Source organism: Rousettus aegyptiacus, unplaced genomic scaffold (genome assembly GCF_014176215.1).
Source record: "Rousettus aegyptiacus isolate mRouAeg1 unplaced genomic scaffold, mRouAeg1.p scaffold_m13_p_3, whole genome shotgun sequence".
Lineage (NCBI taxonomy): Eukaryota > Metazoa > Chordata > Mammalia > Chiroptera > Pteropodidae > Rousettus > Rousettus aegyptiacus.
In genome coordinates this window covers 17885077-17905697 of record NW_023416306.1, presented here as the reverse complement: position 1 = coordinate 17905697, position 20621 = coordinate 17885077, and the positions used below count along the sequence as shown (strand labels likewise).

The following is a 20621-nucleotide window of genomic DNA, read 5'->3' as shown; positions in this document are numbered from 1 at the left end:
ATTTGAACTTGGGTCTTTCCAATTTCAGAGCCCACTTTCTTAACCACCACCAATACTACAACTGTCATCCCTTCCCAAACCTTTTCCTTCTTTTGTGAGCATTTAAATGCTTTAGGCACTGTGCATTGCATTTCTCATACAAAACACAGTCTTTGGGCCAAGAGGCATGAAACCATTCTCTACTGTATCTTAGCCCAGTCTCTTCCCTTATTTCAGTTTCTAGGTCTTTCAGCCTCTTCCTCCTCATGTGCCAGTCTCCCATGTTCGAGAAGTTTCCTAAGGCTCACTGCTTTTTGCCTGCTCCCCCTTCCCATCACAGTCAGGCTCCTCAGATGGGAGGTCTTTGTGCACTGCTTCCATCTGCCTTGCCATCTGCTGCCTCTTGCCTCAGCATCCAGCAAGCCCCCTGGTCCAAGTTCTGCCCCTATCACTCACTGCTCACAGAGCTCCACGGTGGCTGTTTTTTTTTTCTTTTGCAGAATCCCAGGCTTTTAGAGCTACAGAGGCCTCAAAAAGCCTTCTTTGCATCTATGGACATGATAATTTGGTTTTTCTGCATTAATCTTTTAATATAATTAATTGATTTCTTAATACTGAACCATACTTAAATTTATACTCAGGTTAAGTCCTACTTGGTCTTGGGTTCAGTTTGCTCCTGTTTTATATGGATTTTTAGATTTATTCTATATTTTCTGTTTATTGTACTGTCTTTCCCCCGCCTCCCTCCTCAATTTTCTGACTTTGGGTAGATTGATTAAGTGTGCTTTGTTCAGTTTTATTTTCCTCCAAGTTCTATTTCCTGTTTCTATTTGACTAATATTTATAATTATATTTTTAAACCATAGGCGTGATTTACTTAGTATCTATAAATTTCTCTAGAATAAGGAGAACCCTTAGGCTTTCTTCTACTTCCCCTTTTTAAAAAATCATCCTGAATCATCCTGTGATCAATCTTTGTTAAAAAAAAAATTGATGCCCCCCTTTTTTTTTATGAATTCTTAACAGTTACCTCGAATTTCACAGTTACTTCAACTGTCCATTAAACTATGTCTTCTATCTTGAACAAAGGCTTTATTCTGATTTATTTTTCAGTGTGCTGCATTATGTCTGTTAGTTACATAAGGGCAGAGGGAGCCCTGGATGATATACATTATATAACGACATCTGAGTGGTATTATTCTTGTCTGAATGGTAATTTGGCTGAGTTTTTCCCCTTAAGATATATGTAGAGATTGCTCCATTTTCTTCTTTTTTATTTTCAAAACATTTAAGATTAAAGCATTTTTGAAAATCAGTTTTGTAGAGTGTCATTTATCTTAAATCACTATCATATAAGTGTTTGATTCAATGAATTTTGGCAGTTGTATATACCTTTGAAACTGCTCTCACAATCAAGCTACAGAATGTCACCTACAAAAGTTTTCTCATGCCCCTTTGTAGTTCATACCTTTTTCCACCCTTGGCACTAGGCCAACCACTGATCTACTTTCTGTCACTATATTTGCATTTTCTAGACTTTTGCATAATTGGAATCATAAAATATCTTCTCTTTTGTGTATGGCTTCTTTCACTCCACATAATGATCTTTACCCATGTTGTTGGTATATCTGTAGAACTATTTCATTACTGAATAGTATTCCATTGAATGAATTTGCCACAATTTATTTATTCACTCATTAATGGACATGTAGGTTGTTTCCAGTTTAACACTACTATGAATTAAGCTGCTACGCTAAAAAAGAAGAGCACACTAAACTTATAGCAAGCAGAAGGAAGGAAGATTGAGTGGAAAATAATGGAATAGAAATAGAAAATCAATAGAGAAAATTCATGGAACCAAAATTTGTTTCTTTGAAAAAAAAAATCCACAGAGTTGACAGCTTTTTAACGGGATCAAGCAAGAATAATAGAAGATTCAAATGACCAAAATTAGAAATGAAAGAGTAGACATTACTACCGACCTTTCAGAATTAAAACAAAAAGCGGGGGGGGGGGCGGTGTCAATTATAAGGGAATACTGTGACAGTTCTATGCCAATAAATTACGTAACTTAGAATGGACAAATTCTTAGACACAAATAAAACTGCTATGAATATCCATGAACAAGTCTTTGATTGACAGGTTTTCATTTCTTTTGGGTAAATACCTAACAGTGGAATTGAGTTTATGAGAGTGACAGCAGCTCCATACCTTTGCCAAGACTTGGTATTGTAAGCCCTTTTAGTTTGATCAGTTCTAATGGATGTGTATTATCTTGTGGTTTTAATTTGCGTTTGCCTGATTACCAGTGACGTTGAGCCTTTTTTTCACATACTCATTGGCCATTTTTATATCTTTCGTGAAGTATCTTCAAATCTTTTGACTTTTTTATTATTATCGTTTAAGTTATTTTTTTAATTTAGTTTCAAGTGTACAGCACATTGATTAGACATCTGTATAGTTCATAAAATGATCCTCCCAATTGCTCCCTCCCTCCCTCCCCTGACCTAGCCAATATATTAATGCTAACTGTATTCCCTATGCCATGCTCCCCATCCCTGTGACCATCCATCAGCTACTACTTTGTACTTCTTTAGCCCTTCACCCCATTCTCCCAGCCCCTAAAACTCCCTTTCCCTCTGTCTGACACCAAATTGTCCATTATATTTGTGAATCTGTTTTTGATTAGTTTGTTCTTTTTATTTCTTAGATTCCACATACATGTGAAATCATAGTGTTTATCTTTCTCTGTCTGACTTAAATACCTTCTAGGTCCATCAAAGCAATATCTTTTTTCATCCCCTTCCTTTTCATATGTAGGGGTCTGATTTTCTTATCCTTTCAGGCACTCTATCTTTTGGTTGGAGCACTTAATTCTTTTCCATTTAAGGTACTTGTTGATAGGAATGTACTTTTACCATTCTTTATTCCTGTTCTTGATACATGTTTTTTCTCCTTAAAGAAGTCCTTCCAACGTTTCCTATAATACCGGCTTGATGGCGATAAATTCCTTTAGCTTATTTTTGTCTGGGAAGCTCTTTACCTGTCCTTCAACTCTAAATGATAACTTTGCTGGATAAATTATTCTTGGTTGTAGATCCTGGATCTTCATCATGTCGAATATTTTTTTTGCCAAGCCCTTCTGTCCTGCATAGTTTCTTTTGAGAAATCTGCTGCCAGTCTTATGGGTGTTCCCTTATATGTAATTATTTGTTTTTCTCTTGCTGCTTTTAATATTCTTTCTTTGTATTTAACTTTTGGCATTTTAATTGTGACGTGTCTTGGTGTGGGCCTCTTTGGATCCCTGATTTTTGGAATTCTCTGAGCTTCCTGAGGTTTTATGTTCATTTCCTTCACCAGGTTAGGGAAGTTTTCCATCATTATTTCTTCAAACAGCTGTTCAATATCTTGATTTTCTTTAGTTATGCTGACACTATTAAGGATATTTGGAGCCTTAATAGTGTCCCATATGCTCCTTAAATTATTTTTATAGTCTTAGCTGCTTTTTTCTTGCCATTCTGATTGCATGTCTTGGGCTTTCCCATCGTCTATATAGGTCATATGATCCTCTTCTTTATTCACTTTGTTTATTCCATTTAATATACTTCTCATCTCAGATAATGTGTTCTTCATTTCTAACTGGTTTCTGTTTATAATTTTCATTTCCATTTTTTTTATAAATGCAGTTTATTTTTCATACTATATCCATTTTCATTTTTATATATTTTTTTTATCTCTGTCGAAGTTCTCACTGATTTCATCTACACTTCTATAAGTTCACTGAGCATCTTAGTAAGCAGCATTTGAACTTTGCATCATTAGATTGCTTGACTCCATTATTTCTGGATCTCTGCTCTTTTCTCTCATAGAGTTTCTGCTTCTTTGTCTTCCCATTCTGGCTGCCTTTCTGTGTCTGTTTTTATGTACTAAGCAAAGCTCCTAAGTCTCTCGGTCTTATTAGTGTGGATTTGTGAAGTAGGTGTCCAGTGGCACAGTCCTGAGAGGGGTTCAGCTGCAGGGCAAACTTTGCCCAAGACTCTACCTGTCTGGGGTGACTTGTTAAGATTCAGCAAGCGATCCACAGATGCTATGCTTATAGCTGCTTCAAAAGGTGACACTAGAAACCGATGTTACCTCCAGTGTGAGTCTCAGCAAGAGCACCTAACTCCCTGAGGGTACACCTGGAAGTGGCTTGGGAGGGGCCATGAGTTGGGGGAGGCAGGGTTTCAGGGAATCCTCTGGGTGGAGCGACCTTAGTTAACCAGTTTGATGACGTCCAGGCTATGGAAGTGCTGTGGCTGGCGCACTGGTAAGGGGGAGGGCTCAACAGGGAACAATGGATACCACCGGCACTTCTGTACAGAGTGTCTTGCGTTGGCCCTCACTCTGACAATGTCTCCCTGTAAGTTCCTGGTGCCCCCTGGGTGCAGCCAGACCAGCACTGGTGCTCAGAGCGAGCAGGTCCATCACCGCGAAAATCCCTCGTGGACACGGCCCCTTTAAGAAGCGTCTGCCGCTGCCGCAGCCTCCATCTCAGTCAGCCGCAGGGGACCGGGCAGCCCCGCGTCCTCACCCTGTCCTACCTTCTGTAGTTGGAAGGTGTTTTCTTGGACTTCTGCCTAGTTGTATAGCTTGTTCCTCTAGATCCTAGGCGATTTTTCCTTGCTGTTGTTCTTGTTTCTGTCACAACTTTGATTTGGTCGCCAGGGATGAACAGAGCCTCTGTCATCTCTGCCATTTTTTCTCTCTCTTTTGCCTTATTTTTGATTGGGTTGTTTTTCTTTTTGAGAGAGATTTATATGTATACATACATGTACATATATAGAGAGAATTATTTACATATTATTTATACTTTTTAAAAAGTCATTTTATTGAGGCATGATTGACACACAAAGAGATGTACATTTTTAATGTATACGACTTGGAGTTTGGAGATAGGTATATATACCTGTGAAACCATCACCACAATCTATGCCATAAATGTATCTGTTACCTCCAAAAGTTTTCTTCCACCTTCTTTATGTTATTATTGATAAGAACACTATTTTTTTTTTAAAGGCAAGGCAACCCTCGGTTGACCTCACAGGTTGCAAAGACCGTGGCAGCTTACAATCCTTTTTTAAAATTTTTATTTTATTTTTTATGCCTACAGCACCTGGTCTTCTTCCTAGGAGGTCTCTCATCCAAGTACTAACCAGGCCCAACCCTGCGTAGCTTCTAAGATCAGAAGGGATCAGGCTTGTTTAGGATGTTATGGCCATAGACTAGAACACTATTGATAAAATCTACCTTAGCAAATTTTTAAGTATATAATACAGTATTGTTAACTGTAGGCTCCGTGCCATACATTAGATCTCTAGGAGTTATTCATCTTGCATGAGTGAAGCTTTGTACCCTTTGCCTAACACTTCCCCATTTTCCCCTTCCCCAGCCCCTGGTGACTGCCGTTCTACTCTCTGCTTCTATGAGATTGACTATTTCACATGCCTTATGTAAGTGGTACTGTGTCGAATTTGTTCTTCTGTTCGTTTGTTCTCCTGGTTCATTTCACTTAGAATATAGTCCTCCAGGTTCATTCATGTTGTTGCCAATGACAGAATTTCCTTTTTTAAGGCCAAATATTTTGTTGTATGTGTGTCCCACATATAGTTTCTTTTTTAGAAAGAGAGAGAAAAATGTTTCAATTATTGAAATACATTGGTAAATTGAGTAAACTAAGTTGCAGTACTGAGTGGATAAACATGGTCATTAAGAACTCTCCAAATATCCCAGTAACCCTCAGTCACAAGTCCCTGAAAATGGCATAGAATTAGCATGATACGATGCCATGATCAAACAAAGGTAGAAAGGGGAGATCAGTGGCTAGAATTATTTGTTGTTATGTAAGCCTTTGACTAAAGAAAATAGGACATTAGTCAAAATGTGCATATGGCATGCAAATTTCAGAAGTATATTTTAAAATATTATGTTATTCCTAATTAAGGAAATTCTGACATTTAAATAAAGATGAAAACTAAATAGGAAAAAAAAGGAAAAAAAGGTAACAAAATCAATTTTATGGCTAAAAATTACTGTGAAGTAGAACTAATGATAGACAAATATATTACTTTAGGTAATTCACGCATTGTGGCTTATTATTTTAATTTATAGATAGAATAAGGATTTTGTTATACAAAAACTGTTAAAAAGGTATCAGTGAAAAGACATGATCTTCATGAAGTGTGTTAAAGCGATGCTAGAGCACCGCAGGTCAGCTGGGCAACGGCTGTTTGTTAGCTTGTCTTTTGCAGGTGGACCACAGAAAGTTCCATATTCGAGTGTATAGTTTAACCAGTTCCTTTCCAGTACTACAAGGTTCAACATGTTTTAACTATAGACTTAAGAATCAGAGGGCGGGGGAGACAACTGTTCGGAATTTTGTTGGAAATGTCTGTGCACATTACAATGTCCCATGCAATGAAATTCCTTCCAATTCCTTCCAAGGAAGTTCTTGATTATTGAGTCATATTACTTTCTTCTAATTTTTTTTTTGTACAGTCTTTGTTTGGTTGGATACTGTATTGACAGTTTGGATGGCAGACCAATATATACCCCTCCATAGTTTCTCCCCTTGTCATCTTCGTTTACGATTCTTCCATTAGAGCTTTAGATATATTCTGGATACAAGGCCTTGTCCGATAGATGTGTGTTCTCCCATTCTGTCTTGTATTTTTTTTTTTTTATTTTAAATTTGTGTTTGTGAGAGGGAAAGAGTGAGGAAGGGAGACAGAGATAATTTTATACACACACACACACACATGCACACACGCACGTGCGCATGCCACATACACACTTTTTATTTTTTTGGTGTAGGCAGTGCATTCTCTTCACACACAAAAAATTCAGAAGGTACAAAAACTTATCTGGCAAAGGTCTCCTGTTTGCTCTGGGCACATCATCCCTCTTCCTCTGGTAGCCAGTTTATTCTCCTCAGAAGCAACTGATGTTACCAGTTTCTGGAGGAAATTTCTTGAGATATATGTCATGTATAAATATGAAAGTGCATAAATGTAATCTTTAAAAAAAAAAAACTCAAATCGTCCTTACATAGTGTTTTGTACCTTGCTTTACACAGCCTTGGATCTTGGACATTGTTCCATATTGGTCCAGAAAGATCTTCCTTCCCCTTCCCTCCACCTGCTTCCTTCCTTTTTAATGACTACATAGTATTCCATTGTTTCGCTTAGCTCAGCACTTACAGTCCCAGGTGAGAAGTCTGTGATTATTTTCTTCTTCACATACTGTTCCACATATCCCTTAATTTTTATTCTTAAATTTAGAAATTTCACCAGCCAGGTAGTATTTAGATGCATATTTTTGTTAGAAATTTCCACTTGAAACTTTTTTAGTTTTATTGCTTTGTCTATATCCTTTTCATTCTCCATTCTCTTTTTCTGAAGAAAGGACCTATGGATATTTGGATTTTAGTCTTTCCCCCCCCACTTTTTTTTTTTATTGGCTTCACTTTTTTCTTGGCTCATTTCATTGCATTTATTTATTTATTTATTTATTTGGCTCATTATATCTTCATTCTGCATATTGGAAGAATTCCTTGATTTGATTTTCTGAATGGTGGGTTTATTTTTCATCCCATTCTGATATTTCTACTTTTCTATTTAATTTAAATTTCACCTCACTTATGATTGTTTTAGCAAACGTGTCTTCGAATCTGCTTTCAGAATGTGATGTGCATATGATGATCTTGACTTAGGGCGGGAGCCGACTACTGCCCTGACCTAGACCAGAGTGCACTGAGCCCAGCCTGCATGTGTGGGGCTCTGCTGCTTCTGCCTCTTTGGCGAGGGAAGTACCGTTGCCCCAAGCAACGAGGCTTGTTCTCGCGCCACCCTGTGTGCATGTCTGTGTATATATAAACATGGATGTGTGTTCACAAGCAGTGCACAGACTCTGCAGTTGGCCGGCCTTTGTCCTGACTGCTGAACTATATACTTAAAACTGCTTAAGATGGTAGATTTTATGTGTATTTTAGTACAGTTTAAAAAGCGAGTGAGTGAGAGCGAGAGAGCGAGAGAAGGTTATAAAGGAACCCATTCTAGTGCCCTGAAAAAACTTGATGTGTGGGTTCACTGATGGCAGCTGGAAGAGCTCTAAGCCTTTGGGGTAGGGATGAGACAAGGTAAGGAGAGAAGGAGACTAGATCCACGGAATTGCTCTTGGACAGGCTTCCTGTTAGGGCGTGTGGCTGATAACAGGGCAGTAGGCTGGATGGACTCTTCTGAACTGAGGACACGGGACGGAGTTGCTCTGCAGGTGGAGAATTTCACAGCTGATCCCAAAATACGCTTCCTCTTTTCTTTATTCAAGTTGCACCGGACACTCAGCACTCTACACTCTTTCATCACCTCTACTCGCCACCTCAGTGCCTGCCGCTGTTCTCAGTCACTGTCCCTCCTAAATTTGTTTTTTTGTTTTTTTTGTTTTTTTTTCCTAGACCCCTCCCCATATTCACCATTTCCCACTGTGGCCCATTTAGGTTTTGGGTTCTTAACTCTGGCTAACTTTGATTTTTCTGTGAATTTGATCCTATCTTCTGTATCTCCAGAAATTCCTCAATTTTTTTTTTTTTTTAAGTTGAACAATAGCATCCATCCCTGTTTTCTGGCTTTTAAAATGGGTTTATTCTTATTCTGATACTTCTTTTGTCGTTTCCTTGGAATTTGGAGTAACATAAGAGTGAAACACAGGGCTTGATTCCTCACCGCTGGGGACTTCAGTGTTCTTTACATCTTTCACTGGCAGGGTCTGTAACAGCCTCTCTTCTCATTTGTTTCCCTTCCGTATAATTTTAATAATAGCAGCAGCTATTAAATCAAGTATTCGCTATGTGCCATATATCACGACAGAGGTGATTTAATTGTTGTTTCATTTTGTACCCGCTGTGTACCAGGCAGACATTGTTCCCTTTATGCGCTGCTGCTTAACAAACTACCCCCAAAACAAAGTAGGTTAAAGCACCAATTTATTCTTATCTTTTGTGGTTCTATGTGTTGCCTCGGCCGTGTGGTTCTTGCTTGGTGTCTTTCATGTGGTCGTCAGAGGGCTCAATTGGATTGGATGCCTAAGATGACTCACATGTGGCTGGCACTTGACTCGAGCGGCATCTCTATGTGGCTTGGCCTACTCAGAGCATGGCAGACGGGTTCCTGGAGGACGTGTCCCAAGAACGAGCATTCCAAGAGACAGGAAGTAGAAGCTGCTGGGCCATATGAGGGCTCTGTCCAGAACTGGCACAGCATCACTTCTGCCCTATTCTTTTGGTCAAAGCATTCATGCCGCCTGCTCAGATTCAACCAGGTAGATGGATAGACTCCAGCTCTGGATGGGACAGCAGCCAGGTCACATTGATGGCATGTACGATAGGAGATATTTATATAACCTTTAAAAAACACAAACTGCCACAGTTACCATACTGGAGAAAGGTAACTGATACCAGATCCATAGCTCCTCAGACCCTGTGGTTCAGTGGCAGAGGCAGGTAGGTATGTAAACAGACAATGATAGTGCAAATCGTTAGTGTTATGAAAGGGCCAGGCACAGAGGCCCGATGAGAGCATTGTGGGGGATATCTAACCCAGACTTGGAAAGTGCTGGTGGGCTGGGGATGGAGACTTTGGTTGAGAAAGAAGACATCTTAGCAGGGATATTGTTGGAGCTGAGTCTTGAAGCATAAATGGCATTAGTTTGGTGAACTAGGAGAAGGAAGGCATCCTGGAGGGAGGAAGTATCCGGTACAGAGATAGGATGAGGGGTGTGTGAGAGCAAATGGCACTTTGGGGGAATTGCTGAAAAACAGGATGGGCAAGTAATTAGGTGCTGCTGGCACATGGGATGGGAAGGCGAAACTATAGCAAAGATATGTTCTCCCTTTGGATTCTGTGAATCCTTGGCTTGACGTGTGCGGGTCCTCAGTTGGTCCTTACTGAGTGTGTTAGTGGGGAGCTCAAGTATCTTCTTAGGGGTGATGAATGGGCTGCTTTAGGGAGATGGCAGAAGAGCAAACCTCATCAACTCCATTTTGGGGATCCTTTCCTGGATCCTGTCCATTCTTCATCATTCATTTCTCCTTCCGTTACTTGTTCTATACTTTGTTTCTCAATCCATAGCTCAAGTGAGCATGTAGAAAAGGATTATGTTCAGTGTTGAAGAATAAGGGCAGACGAGGGAAGAGAGGAACGGGAGTGAAAGTTGGAGAACTTACTCATTGTGAGGTGCTTGGCTGCACATTTCAGAGATTTGCTCTCAGTTGATACTCTCCAAGGCACCCAGAAGATAAAATATTATCCACGTTTTATAGATGAGGAAATAGAAGCTCTGAAAGGGAGCCTGGACTCTGTCAGCTGGTTAGGAGCAGACATGGAGCGGGGTTATCTGTCGCTGCCCTCCACCTCCACCCCCATGCCTTCAGATACACACATAGATGTCCAAGGTGATGATCTTGTCTTAGGGCAGGAGCTGACCATCTTTAGACTAGTGTCTAAATCATTCTAGAGTCCTGAAAAAACTCGACGTGTGGGTTTGCTGATGGCAGCTGGCAGGAGATCTCTACGCCTTTTACTTGCGCTTTTGGCAGCTGTTATCTTTGTACCGAAACCCAAGAAGAATGGGTTTCCTGCCTTTTTTGTGTGGACTCCTCCCTTGGTGACACCATTGTGCATAGACTTTAAAATGTTTCTTACAGTGAGTTTCAGCACAGTGTTTTGCTGACTGCCACTTGTGTCTTATGCTTCCTTGGTTGATTTCGAGGACTGCCTGCTTCCCTGGGGCTTGAATTTTCATAGTAAAATGAAATTCACTGGGTATAAATATTACCATCTGCTTGTTAGTCGCAATTGACAGAGAAAAAGCTCTGGGGTCATTGAAGACAAATGGAGGCGGGTAATGTCTTCTGCATTTTTGTCCTTGGCATAGGCATCGATGACACTTAGGCGTGGCTGAAGATGGAAGAAGGGAGGCAGGTTCTATCAGCACTTTTTCTTTAGCTAGAGGGAGTTCAACCAGTCACAGAGTCCCCTAACCACACTATTGTCACCCAGCCCATAGTCTCTCTTCTTGTTTATAAAGTTCTTCCATGTTCTTTTGGCTTTGTACTCTGAGCTTGAAAAAAAGCCATTTTATTTTCTTGTTTTCCTAAATATTTTTTTTAGTGTGGTATAGTAGAGAAACAGTGTGGCTTTAGAATTAGAAATAATCTTTTTAACCTTTGCCAATCTGATGGGAGATGTTTCATTTTTATTTTGTTGTTTACTATTGATGTTGAACAATTATTGCTTAATGGCCACATTTATATCATTTGTTCATTTTTGTATCAGGCTCTTTTTTTAAATATGGATTTCCAGACCCTTAATATATTAAAGCAAACAACCTATAGTCATATATGTTCAAACCCTTTCCCCGGGTTGCTGTTATCTTTTCATTTTTACTAATTGTGTCTTATTTGACAGGGAGAAAAAAAAAATGATTTAAATCTTTTAGTTTCCTTTATGGATTCTGCTTTTGGTTTTGGGTTTCAAAGCCCCTCCTAACCATTGGATTTTATACACTGTTCACATAAATCAGGAATTACCAAACAAAGGCCAAGAGGTCAAAGCTGGCCAGCCACCTGTCTTGTATAGGGCATGAGTTAATAATAAAAAAAATGTGTTTCGCAATAATTATAGATTCACGGAAGTTACCAAAAACGTGTAAAAGGAGGTCCCAGGTATCCTTTAGCCAGTTTCCTCCAATGGTAATATCTTGTATAACAATACCAGGAAATTGACACTGGTGTCCCCACAGGACTCATTCAGATTTCACTGGTTTTACACGAACGTGTTTACGTGTAGGTCGTGTGAATATTTAGTTCCGTGCAGTTCTGTCACGTGTCGGTTTCTGTAACCAGCACCACCACAGTCAAGATACAGATTGTTCCATCGCTACAAGGCTGCCTCCTGCTACCCTTCTGTAGCCACACTCACCTCGTCCCTAACCCCTGACATTTGCAGTCTTCAGAGTAGTTTTTCTATTTTCGAATGGCTGAAAAAAGATTTGTCTATCGTGATAAGTGAAAATTGGTGTAATTCAAATTTCGGTGTTCATCAGTAAAATTTTATTGGAACGGAGCCACACTCCTTTGTTTGCCTACTGCCTATGGCTGCTTTTGACCACAACAGACTTTGACTTGGGATGTTGCAACAGAGATTGTAGGGCCCGCAAAGCTGAAAATATTTACTGTCTGGTCCTTTACAAAAAAAGTTTGCCAACCGCTGATATAAATCATCACGTAATCTTTTCTTTTTTTAAATCTTGTGTTTAATTCTTTACATGACTTGATATTTATTTTTGCATTTGGCAGTAAAGAAGGATATGACTTAATTGTTTTCTAGATGGTTAACCAAATTCTTCATCAGTATTTACTGAATAATCTATTCTTTCTTCACTATATGAAGTTTCATGGTTATGTATTATAAACTCAGATCTGTTCCGTCAATTAAGGAATGACGGTGAATCATCAAGCTCTTTGGGCAGGATATATGTAACCACAGGTTCTCTGGGGTTGAGAAGCCTTTACCTCTTGCATTAATAAGGAACATTCAATAACGATGTACCTGTGTGCAATGAGATCTGACCACTCAGACTCTACAGCGAGGTGCTGTTTAATTTTCCAGAGCCCATAGGAGATTGCTGATGGCCAAATGGAGCTGTTTGTTAATGGTTTCTGGTCCTTTATGTTGTATCTTCCCTGGAGCTGGCTGGCTCTTAAAATCCAGTGACAAGAGAAGTGGCTTGATTTATTTCTCTGACATTGGTGCATCGAGAATTGTTTTCAGAAACACATATGAATGATTGCTCACAACCAGGTGCTGGCTCAGATGCAAAGGCGAATCTGGTGGTGGTGGTGGGGGTGTGGGGGGGTGGCCTCTCTGGTAGGTGGCTATGTAATGAAATCTCCTGTGACAAGGGGGCAGGTGGTAGAAGACCATTAGCTTCTGCTCTGGACTCTTGGGGTGTGCCTCTGCTTGTTGGTGGCTGAGTGACCTTGGGCCCACCCTTTGATCTCTTTGGGCCATTTTTCTTGTAGAAAAACAGAGATAATAAAGGTCACCTCCCTCTCCCTCTCTGACCCTCGAGTCATTTTAAGTTTTAAATGACAAAATGTGTAAAGCTTGCATAGTGCCTGCAGAGAGCATGAGCTTAAAATATTTAATTTCTTTATCTTTTCTTCCCTGGTCTTTGATGAGTATGCATAGATCGCTGTGAAAAGTGTGGATTTTGTCTCCAAGTTCTGTAATATTTCTTAGCCTCAAGACTTTGCTTTCTGTTTTGGGAGTTTGCTTTGTTTTTGAGTCAGCTCCCAGGCTTTCAGGGTGCTCAACTGGCCATCTTTTGCTCTCTGCTCTTTGTGTCATTTGTTCAGATGACCGAAGGAGAATCCTAAGGAGAACCGTCTGGCCAGGTGTCAGAACCAGGCCATGTTGGCAGCCTGTGGGCGGTTTGCACGTCCGGCTTCCTTAAATGGACTACAGTGCGAAATCCCCTGTGTGAGTTCCCTTGCTGAGGGTTGCTGGCTTGTGACAGTGGAAAAATGACTTGAATCAGGTATCACTGAAGCAGATGACTCTGAGGGTGAGCGGGCGGAATCTGCTCTGGGAGGCAGCTCCCGCCTGGTAAGAACGTCAGGTACGCGGTGACCTTGGTTTAAGCCTCGGCTGAACAGTCATTTTGACAGCCCTCCCTCTTGTCCTAAGGATGGGCTCTGTGGATTCAAGGACAAGCACACTGGGCCCTTGAACTTGGGTTTGCTAGATGTTGTTAGAGCTGCAGTTCTGGTCCTCTAATTTACCTGTGTTTGAAACATGATTCCCCTGGTGTGGTCAGACTCGTTTTTTTGTTTTTTTGTTTTTTTCCACCTAGGAAACATTCCTCAGAGTATCCCAGCCCATTTGACCTTAGTGTTGACAATGCTTCTCATGTGTCCTTCCCTCTTTGTGGCATTTGCCACGAAGTTCAGGTCCCATTGGGGCAGGGTTGTGGGGGGAGGGTGTGCCCAGACCATGACAAGAGCTTCCTAAGTGATCCCTTTCTTATCTCCTATTTCTTCCCCTTTTTATTTGTTCTGTTTTTTTTTTTTCTCCAAAGTCTTTTTTAAAATCAAACTTAAGGTATGATTGCTGCTTTCTTCCTTAAAGAGCTCAGTCATTGCCTATGGTAATGCACCTCAAATTGTTAGGGTCCCTCAGAATCTGAAGTTGATCACCTCATTTCCTGCTACTTCTCCTGGGCAGCTCATGTTCTGTCCATGATGACATTCTCCTGCCGTGCCTGCCCCACTTCACCTGTGACAGTTTTGCTGATGTAGAGTCCATGCCTGATCTCCTTTGTCTTCCACGGAGTGGCTCTTCACTTTATAGTGGGCTTTCACAGACATTCTCCATGATCTCCGTACAGCCTAGTCCCCGGCACAGGGTGCCCTGGCCATTTTCCGGTGAACGTTGGTGAGTTTAGGTAGTTTCCTTATGGCTATATAGCTAGTAGGAGAGCTAGAATTTAAACCCAGGCCTTCTGCCAGCCTATGAAACCGGCAAACTGTCTTCTCTGAGCCTTCGTCCCCAGGCAGTTACTCTCTCTTTTTCTAGACTCTAGCTCAGCAGGTTTCTACTTATTCAGGTGTTAATCACTTTATATCTTGTTGCTGTTTGTCTTGGGTCTGTGCCACACCCCTGTCCTCCACCCTAATACTTGATCTCTCAAGCAAATTCCTTATCAGCTTGTTTTCCTCTGCATCTAGAATAGTACCTGGCACTCAGTGAGAACCCCATAAGTGTTTGTTTGGATTAATGTGTGAATGAATAGATTTTTCTCCCCATATCCTCTAATTTGTGGTTTGGGGGAGTATAGCACCCTGGTAATTAGGCTGCTTAAACCTCTCATGTGTTGGAAAACATCTCTTTCGGTCTATAGAATAAATAGAAAGTGATAATTATTTTGTCCCATTCCGTCTGCCATGTTACAGAGACATAATCAAGTTTTTCATTACTTGAAGAAAAGTGCTTAATACATATTTAATTTTATGTATATTATAGGAATATATATATATAGGAGTATAGGAGATATAGGAATATACCTGTAATTCCTATAGTGGTCCCCAACCTTTTTGGCACCAGAGACCTATGAGAATCTAATGCCTGATGATCTGAGATGGAGCTGAGGTGGTGATGCTAGCGCTGGGGAGCGGCTGTAAATACAGATGAAGCTTTACTTACTTGTATGCTGCTCACCTCCAGCTGTTGTGTGGCCCAGTTCCTAACAGGCTATGGACTGGTACTGGTCTGCAGCCTGGGAATTGGGGACCCCTGCTCTAGAGTACTCTCACATTCAATGACTTGTGACACATATACCCTACCTTTGAGGGTGGGGGTGTACTTAAATCTTCAACCCAAACCTAAAACTAACCTGAGATGAGAATTTATTACATTAGAAGGAAATATATGACTGTATTCAAATAGTTCACACGTATTTGAAAAAAATTTTTATTTCATTTTTTCCTCCTAAAGGATGCATAGAATTCTTCCAATACTGGTTTGTTGTATTGATTCAGAAACCTGCACCTTACCACAAAGATGTTTTTCTGTGGAATTCCTCAAAGCCTGAATCACAATCTCCTCCAAGGCATCCAGTTTTTAGAAGCCTGGAGTATGCCCATCTCCTACTCCAAAATACAAATGATTTCTAAGCTCAAAATCCTCTGGCTATCTCCCTGTTCGCTCCAGATCCACATTCCTACTGGCACAACTCAGACTGGATGTGGGAGAGTCCTTTTTATTTCCATGGTTCATTGATTCCTTAGAAAAGAAAAAGGCACTCAAAAACCAAGAGTCAGATCATAGTCTAAAGAGTAAAAGAAGAAGCAGGAGTAGGACATTCTAGAGCCAAACTGCTCAAAAGAGTTTCACATCTAAGTAACCAGACAAGAAAAGTAGAAAAAAAGCAGGAAAAAAAGCAGGAAAGACGATGGCCTTAAACTTAACACTGGTTGGTCTGGCTGTCTCACATGAGCTCAGAGGCAGAATCAAACCTTGTGAATTAAGAGCAAATGGAAGGATTTCAGACCAGGTACAGATGACAGGGGCAGAGACAGGTGAAGGAAGGAAGTCAAGGCGTGAATGAGGGAAAAAGACTTACAACCTTGTTTGTCTGTAAACCCTGAGGTATAAAACAAAGTTGGAAACAAGGCAACTCCCACATGTTGGTACAGCAGCAGCTATGGGTACCCATCCACATGGGCTGGGGGGCTTGTTTTGAAGCCATTTGCAAGAGATCAGGTAAACAGCAAGGATTTCTCAAAATGCTTTTATTAACATCTCACATATGACAGAAAAATGTCAACTGTCCAAAGTGAAAAATATTACTTTTTAGTTAAGGTTGTTTTGGGGAGAGGGGTACTGATAGATTAAATGAGAGCTAACTTTCTCCAGAGGCAATCCTAGATGTAGCTTTTGCTCAACAAAATTTAGCTAAAAGGAATTGTAACACACACACACACACACACACACACACACATACACACACACACACACCACAACAGGAATATATATATGAGAATAGAAATATATTATTGCAGGGGTCCCTAACCCCCACACCGTGGACCGGTACTGGTCTGTGGCCTGTTTGAAACCAGATCGCACAGAAGGAGGTGAGTGGCAGGCAAGCGAGCGAAGCTTCATCTATATTTGCAGCCCTTCCCCAGTGCTAGCATCATGGCCTCAGCTCCACCTCAGATCACTGGGCATTAGATTCTCATAGGAGCACCTGTCCCTGGTGCCAAAAATGTTGGGGACTGCTGCCCTAGAGGGCAATTTGGTTTTAGTTAGCTCGTGAATGTTGAAATGTACTTCTGCTTTCTCTTTTTAGAGAGACAGTTTCGAATCTGCAGTGTCTAGCTTTTTTCTCCCATGGGTATTTTTAGGACTCTAAATACCACAGGTTCTTTCTGTAGGATGATTCAAAATCGCACTTGGAAAATTCTGTACGCAATTTTCATGTGAGGCGCCGATGGATTCCCGGGGAAGAGGCCATGTTGTAGAGGAATGGTAAGCTTTAGGCAATTTTTGAGGCAAGAACACTTTGAGTCTTGCCGAATGTGCAAGGCTTTTTTGAAGCACAGCTGAGTGGTGTGGGCTGTAAGCGTGGAATTAACAGTAACCTCTTGGCACCTGCTGTTGGTTATCGAGTTCTGCCCTATTCTGTTTCTCGCTTGAGTGGTTCTTGATTTTGAAAAGGTTTGGACTGGGGTGATGATTCATCCATAGGTATTTTATCACCTAGTGCATATTCAGCTCTGTAGAGTATATTGCTTTGCCTAGGTCTTTGTTCTGAACACCAAAAATGCCTTCTCCTTTAACCTTCAGTAGGTGTCTGACTTGTTTTATCAAATGCCAAGTGTGTTCTGTATATTTAAGACCGGGTCAAATGGTGGCACAAAAACATGTTAACAGGTTTTGTAAGATGAACCAATGCCAGTTAAGAGGTACTGGCATTTATTAAGGAATTATTTTAGGCACATTGTATTTCTTGAATCCCTGAACCCACCATGTCATAGATGGAGAAACTGGAGCTAAGAGAGAATGAGTACCTTAGCCCAGGACCGGTGAGGAGCAAAGCCGGAATTCGAGGCCCATCATTTAGATTCCAAGCCTAGACAGTTCTTTCTTGCCTCTTCTGTTAAAGATTAGAGTAGTTGGAATGGGATAGGGTAGGAAAAAGCATAGAAACGAGAACGTTACACTGAGTCTCCACGGTAGATTAATTTCATAGTCTTTATGAAACATCATTTACCCTCCATTGATTACCACTCATAGTGTTCCTCAGTTGGCCTGTTAGAGATCTTTACCTGCTTGTCTACATCACTCATCTTCTTCCTCTTTAACCCATTTCCTGAATATTCGCTGGCAGCTCATGGCTACAGCATTTACCCCAGGATAACTTGCGGATTACAGTCCTAACATTACCTCCAAACTTTGCCATGAAATATCTCACTTCTATTATCATTTTCACATCACTCTAGTATATTGATTGTCTTTGTTTGGAGGTTCTAGCAGGGGAGCGCAGCTACTCGTATACCCTTGACCAAAGAACAGTCCTCTCCTCTATCAGGGAAGGTCATCCTCTTCCACTGAGCGTCAGCTTCGGAAGGGACTCACATGGAGCAGTGAGGGAGGACAAGGACACCTGCTTAGCCAGCCAGATCAGCCCAATCAATCCTGGCGATCAATGCGGTGACAGATGTTGCAGCCAGATCGCCCTCATATCCTCGATAGTCTTTGGAAACAAATAACATCATCCCATTTATAGCATTCTGTTTTTAGTAGTGGTATTTCCATTTACAAAATATAGTAATTCTCGAGTGCCGAAATGTCAAATCCTAGAAAACGTAGCATTTCTATGCCTGATGTTAAATTCATGCTGGCCGCAAGCTGCACTTTTTGTTTCCTGACGGGAAATGGTTTAAGGAGGAGTGTCTGGGTTTTGGTGTAGTACAGCAGAGAGAGACCAGACCTGGGTTCCTCACATACTTCTTGAGTGACCTCATACATCTTATATATGTAACACAACCTCTTATTATATATAACACAATGACTTGGGTGATCTCTGAGGGGTGCTGTGCCCCAAACTCTTATGTGATTTGGTGCAGAAATGTCAGTGGAGCAATGCCTTAGTTTTATGGGTTTTCAGTTGCAGCATCCTGACAACACATTAAGGTGGGCAGAAAAGAGAGTGGTTTTTAGGAAGAGTCACGTTCTCTTTGGCTATATGCATCTTTTTAGAAAGCTGTCTGCTTGGGCTTTTGGGTCCTTCAGATGGCAAGCATATACTTGACCAGTCATAGAGGCAGAAATCTTTGTGTTGTGAGTCTTAATTATCATTCAGCTAAGGACAGTCTTTTGGAAATCTCTCCTTCGGCTGGTGGTGATTTCCCATCCTGGAATGGCCACACCATACTGCCCTTGAGTCTTGTTTTTCCAAGTTGCTCCAGAATCCTTTGCTCACCTCCTGCATTTTGCATGGAGCTCTATTATACCCTGTATTGTGTTGCATCATAGAGGTTTTCATATCCATATGCCCAGCTAGACTGAGTTATTTAAACACAGGTGTAATATCCTGTTTTGTTTGGTAGCCCTGTGTTGGCACTTCGGCTGTTCAATATGTGCTTGAAATAGTGGATCCTCCTTAGGACTAGGATCATGTTTAAATTCAGCTCAGAGTAGGGGAAGACCTTTCCTCCCAGGAATCACAAGAATGTTTGGAGAAATGATTGCTAGTCTGGAGATTCTTAGAAAAAGCTAGGAACAGACATTGGACACTTAGCCAAGGAATGTGGGTTTACACTCTTGGATTTTACTTCATTTGTGATTTTGTTGGATGTGTTATTTTTACATCAGGCCAATGGTTGGGTTTTACATGAATGACAGGTTTACTAATAGAAAAGCTAGGAAAACATTCCAGTTCTAAGTGACTTAATTGACCTACACATAAAGCTTTGAAACAGTGGTCACTTAACCCATCTCTAAAAGAGAGCCTTTACTTTATAAGAAATGGTCCAGAATCCAAAGTTGGAAAATTTGACTCTTCAGGGAGCATGCTAGAAACCACAGACTGGTGGGTATTGGGACCTTGGAGATATGTGTACAAGAATTCTCAGAGGTTTGGGAGAATGTCTGAGATAGGGACTATAATTCTGCAGAAAACCAACAAACAAAAGATAAATCCATGCATCTTAAAATTCTTACTGTTTTTCCAATTTAGATTTGAAAAAAAAATGTATAGATATTTTAATAATTATATATATTAGTCTTACTGTGGTAATAACTCCAAAAAATTCAAGGGTCTGCAGCAATTAATAATTTCTAAGTCACACTATGTGTTGGTGGCTGTGAGTCAGTTGTGGTGGCTCCTTTCCACAAGTCTTCCATTCTGCAGGAGCAGCCCCATCTGGGGCATGCTAGTTTTGAGGCAGAGGAGAGAGGACGAGAGAGCTGGGGAGACATGGACTAGCTCCCACAGTGTCTGCTCCCATTCGTTGTGTGTCACATTCGCTTATGCGCCATTTGGCCATAGCAAGTCACGTAGCCACGCCGGATGTCAGCAGGGTGGAGATGTGTCTTCCCGTGGCCAATTACTTGTCAATGGTAAGAACATATAAACCTCTTAAAGGAAGGGAGTGAGTCGTTGTGTAAACAATGGTACAGTCTATCATGGCGTTGGTGTCCTCTCCTTTTGTCACTGACCATTAGTTAGTAAATAACGTCTGTCCGGATTTGTCATTTTGAAATGTTTTAAATACATTTTCTCCCTATCATGTGTATTACAATTTTAGATTAATTTGGAGGGATTAATTTCAGCTTTATTTGTAGGTTAATAAAGTCATTTAGACTTCTTGCCAGGGAATGACGCAGTGGGTCACTGCATGTTTTCAAGTGTCCTTCAGTCCTTCGGTGCATGGAGTTCTGTTGTACATCATTGCAGTAGCTGGAGTCTCCAGAAGAATTTGAAGAACGGGGTCATATTAAGTATCAGAGTCTTGCTTTCGAATTTGGTAGACATGCCTC

The 20621-nt window shown here is 40.8% G+C and overlaps 1 protein-coding gene and 1 pseudogene across 3 annotated transcripts in view; one reads left to right on the top strand and one right to left on the bottom strand.

The window, feature by feature from the left end:
• SNX30 (sorting nexin family member 30) overlaps positions 1-20621 on the top strand; it is a 92407-nt gene that overhangs the window by 11222 nt on the left and 60564 nt on the right. The window contains exon 1 of one of the 3 annotated variants that reach the window (XM_016126332.2): positions 5448-5471. The exons of the other annotated variants lie outside the window; for them this stretch is intronic. Coding sequence (XP_015981818.1) covers positions 5463-5471 — 9 coding nt within the window. The 5' untranslated portion in view covers positions 5448-5462. Of the gene's footprint in view, positions 1-5447; positions 5472-20621 lie in introns of those variants that run through there. 3 annotated transcript variants of the gene reach the window in all.
• Positions 5123-5244, bottom strand: LOC118600856 (annotated as a pseudogene).